A 6,390-nucleotide genomic window follows, 5' to 3' on the forward strand; every position below is an offset into this window, starting at 1 on the left:
CCTACTGGCGTTGCATCAGTCACGGCTGGACCGGGGCGGAAGCTCTGGCTCCGCCGCAAAAAACGGGAGAGCCCTCCGACTCGCCATCGAGCTGTCGAAGCGTGAGGTGGCGTTGAGTGCGGTGGCCAAAGCCAAGGCCAACCAACCGGCGAAGGAGCAGGAGCGTGTGGTTCAGAGGATCGCCGACATCATCTCCTTCAACGATGAATCTGATGTTTGATGACTCCCACGACCCCGACGACAACGCCCTCCCGCCATCAGCGCCTACACAGAGGGCTACAACTGCACCGGCGACCACAAGGGCAAGGGACCAACATGAAAGTGGTGATGTCCCGATGCCTCTCCCCGTCTTCGTTTTAGTATTCAGTTACTTTAGTTTAAATTTATGACCGTTTTATCGACGATGAACTGCCTCTTTTGGCACCATGCATCTTTTTGTTGTTGTTGCTATGTTTCGTATGATGAGATCAATGTAGTTTCGTACACCCCTATCAAACAATAGCAAATGCATGTAGTCAGTATGTATCAGAGGAGAACAACCATGCTAGATTGAGAATGTTACCAAACGCACCCTAAATTGAGGGAAGACCCACTTCTCCGACTGATTTCCAACCATAATCTGCCGAGTCGTAGTGTTTCCTGCTCAACCAATAATAACCCCCTAAATCCACAACCTGCACGATGAGATTAATCTAGTTTCATTCACGTCGCATGGATAATATGAATTTAAGGGCCGCATTTGAGGTACATTAAAAATCTAAGGAATGACCGGTCACTACCCGCGAACACGCCTGCGGCCACGCAAGGTGCACTCTAAACATCCCCTAATTTGAGGGGAGGCCCACCCCCAACCGATTTTCCAACCACAATCTGCCAAGTCGCCCTATTTCCTGGTCAACCCTAACGCCCCCCCTAAAGCCTCAGAATTTTTTAATGCCAAAAAGACTTGACCTTGGTCTCGAGAACCAACACCATTTTCTTGGAACGGAAATCCCACCAATGTCAAGGCTCAAGAGCGGGCTCCCCCAGCGGCGGCCGCGCCCGCGACGACCCAGCGCCACCGCCGCCGCCCCGCCCCTCCCTCGCCCGGCCATCTGCGCGGGGCCGAGGGCGCGGCGCGTCGATCCGGGGCGCGGGTCGCTGCCCGCGCCCGGCGGCGGGGGCGCGCGGGCGATGAGGTCCGGCGGAGCGCTGCCCGCCACGGTCGGCCTCGCTTCACAGGTGCGTGAATCCCGCCTGGAAACCCTCGCCTGAACCTGCAATCCGTTCTTTTGCCACTCGATTCGAGCCCGCAATCGTATACGGAGTTCGTCGCCGTCGCCGTCGCCGTCGCCGTCTGCCGTACAGTTGTGTGCGTCCGTCTAGTCCAGCCTACGATTAGCAACAACAAAAAAAATACGTGCTTGGCAGAGAAATGCGGGTCAAATAAATGGCAGGGCACTATCTGTCCCGCATTTCAGATCGATGCCACTTATTTGCTGCGGTTGCCGATTTCTAGCTGCTTAATTTATCGGGTTGTGGTTGGTTACTGTCGCCATTGTCGAATACGGTTATACTATCCAACCGGCTTAATTTTCATGGTTGTTTGTGTCACAGGCTGCAAAGAATCTTGTAGCTATGGCCGCGGCACCTTCAGCCCCTGCTTTCGGGGCATTCGCTGCAAATACACCTTCTGGAGCAGGTATGTTATTACGCTGCTTCTCTTCTCCAGGCTGCCCCTTATACTTTTGTGGCAACTGCAAACTAGTGCTAGCCTGACTTAATTGTGCCCAATAACCTGTTTTCAGTTCGGCAGATGACAATTATTATTACTCTGTATTCCACCGCGCCTTTTTGGTTGACTGTTGCTACCGAGGAAGTAAGTTGTTGCTTATTGCTTAACCGATGCAAGTAGCGTGCTTAGGAATCTACAGCAGAGGTACTGGTCTAGCTTTGTTGGTCAGAGGGCACGGGGCGTGCACTCTGGTGCTGCTGCTTTTCTTTCTACCAAGATCCATAGGAGTGGCCCAGAAAGAGTTATACACAACTTCAAAACGCTAAACCGAGGTAGCCGCCTTTTCTTTCCTCACGCTTGCTAGTTAGGCGTAGTGTGTGCGCTTTTACCCGCAAACGACATGCAATTTGGCTTGACAACTTCTGTGTGCACGGATGGATTCTATTCTCTATGCAGGAATTTCAAGTGCGGCAAGGGAGGAAGGACGTGTTCTTGGTACTGCTAGTGCACCCCAGTACACAGTAGAGAAGGACCTACTTAAAAAGCAGCTTCTGCGTACCATCTCTGCCCTTACAGTTACTGGCTTTGCCATATATGGCGTTAAGGTTATGCTTGATAGTGCCATAGACACCAAAGTTAGCAAATTCGATGGTTTGAAAGAAGTATTAGCCACAGATTTAAGCACAAGATTTAGTGATGTAAAGGGGGTTGATGAAGCCAAAGCTGAGCTCGAAGACATAGTTCACTACCTACGAGATCCCGATGTGAGTGTGGCATTGCCATCAACCTGCGTGCAGGTGTTCTAATTCAACAACTCTTTCTTGATACTGAGTTGTTAACCTAGTTTTGCATGCATTGCAGAGTTTCAAACGCCTTGGTGGCAAGCTTCCAAAGGGTGTTTTGCTTGTGGGCCAACCTGGCACAGGGAAGACAATGCTAGCAAGGTCGGTAGCTGGGGAAGCCGGCGTCCCTTTCTTCTCGTGCAGTGGCAGTGATTTCGAAGAGATGTATGTTGGCGTTGGTGCTAGGAGAGTGAGGGAGCTCTTCAGAGCAGCAAAGAAGCGATCTCCTTGCATAGTGTTTATCGATGAAATAGATGCAATTGGTGGGCGCAGAGACGCTGAAGGTTTAACGTCACAGAAGCCGGCTCTGAACCAGCTGCTTGTTGAGATGGATGGCTTCAAGCAGAATGACGGGATTATTGTGATCGCAGCAACGACCTTGCCGCAGTCACTAGATAGCGCTCTTGTCAGGCCTGGACGTTTTGACTGTCAAGTTCATGTTTCGGTTCCAGATGTTGAGGGCCGCCGACAGATCCTCGAGGCTTACATGTCAAAGGTACATTTATGAGGCTTACTTAATTTTTGCGGTCTCTGATGCGAGGCTTTGATCTTTTCTCCATGAATTCTTTCATGCAGGTGAGTAAATCCAAGGATGTGGATGCGATGACCATCGCAAGGGGGACGCCTGGGTTCTCAGGTGCAGCCCTTGCAAACCTAGTGAACACTGCCGCTCTCAAGGCTTCCAGGGATGGGGCAAATGCTGTTGGGATGGGTCACCTTGAGTACGCCATGGACAGGATCATCATGGGCAGGGAGCGCAAGTCGATGGTGATATCCGATCTATCAAAGAAGAGGACTGCATACCACGAGGCTGGGCACGCCCTTGTTGCTATCCTCACGGACGGTGCTAACACTGTCCACAAGGCCACCATCGTGCCTATTGGAAATGCTCTCGGCAAGGTGACGCAGCTGCCAGGGGAAGACAGCCACCTCACAAGGAAGCAGATGCTGGCGAGGCTCGACGTCGCCATGGGAGGACGGGTGGCCGATGAGCTTATATTTGGAGAAGCAGGGATCACCACTGGTGCCTCATCTGACCTAGGCAAGGCAACTCGATATGCGAAAGACATGGTCGTCAGGTATGGTATGAGCAAGCGGGTCGGCCTTGTTACCTATGGCAATGACACCAATGCTGCCCGTGGCAAAGCGATGGCCATGAGCGGGCGGACGATAGGTCTGGTTGATGAGGAGGTAAAAGCATTATTGGACAACGCTTACAGGAACGCGAAAAAGATTCTCACGGAGCACAACAAGGAGTTCCATGCGCTAGCAAATGCCCTCCTGGAGCATGAAACTCTCACTGGTGACCAGATCAAGAAACTAGTTTTGACAGGACGGCAAGGAGTTGGTCGTAGCAGCAGCCGGCAAAATCAGGGAACACCTTCTCTCACTGGTGACCAGATCAAGAAACGAGTTTCGACAGGACGACAAGGAGATGGTCGTAGCAACAGCCAGCAAAATCAGGGAACACCTTCTCTCACTGGTGACCAGATCAAGAAACTAGTATCACCAGACCAACAAGTAGATGGTGGTAACAATAGCGATCAGGGAACGTCTTCTCTCTCTGGGGACGAGAGCACCAAATCAATGTCAACAGAAGAACAAGGAGATGGTCCTAGCAGCAGCCAGCATAATGAGGGAGCACCGTCTATCACTGGTGAGGAGGCCACAAAACTAGTTTCGACAGAACAACAAGCAGATAGTTATAGCGGTAGCCAGCAGGATGAGGGAACACCTTCTCTCACGCGCAACGAGGGCGCCAACCAGTGAGGAGATCAGGAAACGGGTGCTCGCGATGAGAGCGGCAAACCAGTGACGAGATCAAGGAACGGGCGTCGACGCAACAAGTAGATGATGCTAACAATGGGTCAGCAGGATGAGGGAACACCTTCTTCGCCGTAGCTGCCGAGACGCTTACAGGAAGGAGTATTCCTTTTGCTGATACTTTTGTTGCATGCAGACGGAATGCAGAGAGCGGTTTGTAAGGTCTGGAGTTTCCTCAGATTTGTGTTTCTGAAGTCCGAAGTATTGGAACTGGGCATGTGTAAATGCAATTAGGCGCTTCTTTCACCAGCTGCAAAACAATGCAATTTCATACATTTTCACCAGCTGCAAAACATGATAAAAATACCATTAGGTGCTTCCGTAAACGCAAAATCCTCTGTTTTCTTCTTTCATTGGTTGCCTTTTTTATCCTAAATGTCAATCAGTAAGTCAGTTCCCATGAAATCAGCAATCCTATGAGTGAATCTGCCCAGAGACAAGGCAGATTGTAGAGCATATTGAGGAACTTGGTACCATCCAAAACCAGCAGAGTGTGTACTAACAAATTGAAGATTGGGCGTGTCGTGTTGATACCACGGACAATGTTATCTGCAGCTAGAGCTTTATCTGATGTACTGATCTCTAAGAGGACTGATCGTGTCGTATACATGTATCTAAAGCTCTTTGATCTCTAAGAGAACAAAGTATGCAACACAATTTACCTTGAGTTCTAGTGATGTGATACAAATGATATACTAGCATAACATCTTTAAATCAAGCGAAAACTCAGAAACAAAAGCATGAGTACTACTCCCTCCGTTCCAAAATAGATGACTCAACTTTATACTAAAGTTATTATAAAGTTGGGTCATCTATTTTGGAATGGAGGGAGCTAGGAGATTAGTCTGCGAGGTAGGTTTAATTGGGAGGTTCTCAAGCATACACGGCGCTCAACAAAGGCGCGAGGAGCGAATCCGACGACTTGTCGGCGGTGCGCCGGCCCGTCACCATCTTCTCCACCATGGTTGTCATCTTCTTCTTCTCTTCCAGCTGATGTTGCTGCTTGGTGTCGAGAAACGTGTTCAAGGAGCGGCACTTTGGTAGAACCAGCCCCAGGTTGAGGTTGAGGTTGAGATTAAGATTAACAAGATTACTACCGTTGAAATCGAAGAAGCTTCTTTTGAGCCGGTGGAACCACTCGGCCCTGGCGGCGGCGCGCTGCAGCCTCTGGTGCTCCTTCTCGTCGAAGAAGGTGAGGGTGATCCTCACGGCGAAGTAGTCGTCGCGGACGCATCCCGCCGCCTCCAGCGCGCTCCGGCCGACCATCAGGTGCTTGGACCAGGCGTGATCGCCGAGCACTTGGTCGGCGCGGAAGACGGCGCGCTCCAGCGTCGCGCCGTCGAGGATCTCGATGGAGACGGTGGTGCCGGGCGCGTTGCGGTTGTAGGTCGCGGTGGAGACGTGGACGGCGAGGGCGCCCGGCACGCCGTCGACGAAGCCGCACGGGGTGGCCTTGACGTGCCAGAGGTGGCGGTTGAAGTAGAGGGTCTGGAGCTTGGCGGAGGGCGTGCCCGGCGGCATCTCGCCGAGCTTGGCGTAGCCCCCGACCGCGAGGAGGCGCGTCAGTGTCTTGGTCGCCGCCGGCGACGGCGAGGAGCGGCTGGCCATGGCGTTGGTTGGTTGTGCCTACGTATCGCGATCTGCAATCGATCAACTAGTCTTCATCGTGCGAGTTAGGTTGTTGGCTAGTTTCAGACACGCAGCGCCTGTTTTATAGCATAGCGCTAGCTTTGGCATGCATACGTATCCGAGTCGGCCTGCTGAGAGGATCGTTGGAAGTCCAAACGAAACTCGTCTCCCTTTTCTTTTTGATGAAGTTCTCCCTTAATTTTCGTCTCGTTGATTTTGCTGAACCTATCCCTAAATAAGACGTGCGCAGTAGGGAGACGAATCGACCCTCCAACATTGTGTTGCCCGCGTATATTTCGACCAGCGTTTTCGTGGATTTTTTTTCTCAAATATAGTATAGACACAAGCGCTCATATATATGCATACGCTCATCTCTATGAA

At 51.4% G+C, this 6,390-nt stretch overlaps 1 protein-coding gene across 1 annotated transcript; it reads left to right on the top strand.

Annotated features, from left to right (window-relative positions):
- Positions 1 to 941: 941 nt before the first annotated feature.
- Positions 942 to 4,728, top strand: LOC123114217 (ATP-dependent zinc metalloprotease FTSH 5, mitochondrial). Its single transcript, XM_044535601.1, has 5 exons — positions 942 to 1,221; positions 1,597 to 1,681; positions 2,171 to 2,478; positions 2,576 to 3,052; positions 3,133 to 4,728. The coding sequence occupies exons 1-5, from the start codon at positions 1,000 to 1,002 to the stop codon at positions 4,324 to 4,326; spliced, it is 2,286 nt and encodes a 761-aa protein (XP_044391536.1). The 5' UTR covers positions 942 to 999; the 3' UTR covers positions 4,327 to 4,728.
- Positions 4,729 to 6,390: the final 1,662 nt, after the last annotated feature.

The sequence above is a fragment of the Triticum aestivum genome, chromosome 5B, assembly GCF_018294505.1.
Source record: "Triticum aestivum cultivar Chinese Spring chromosome 5B, IWGSC CS RefSeq v2.1, whole genome shotgun sequence".
NCBI lineage: Eukaryota > Viridiplantae > Streptophyta > Magnoliopsida > Poales > Poaceae > Triticum > Triticum aestivum.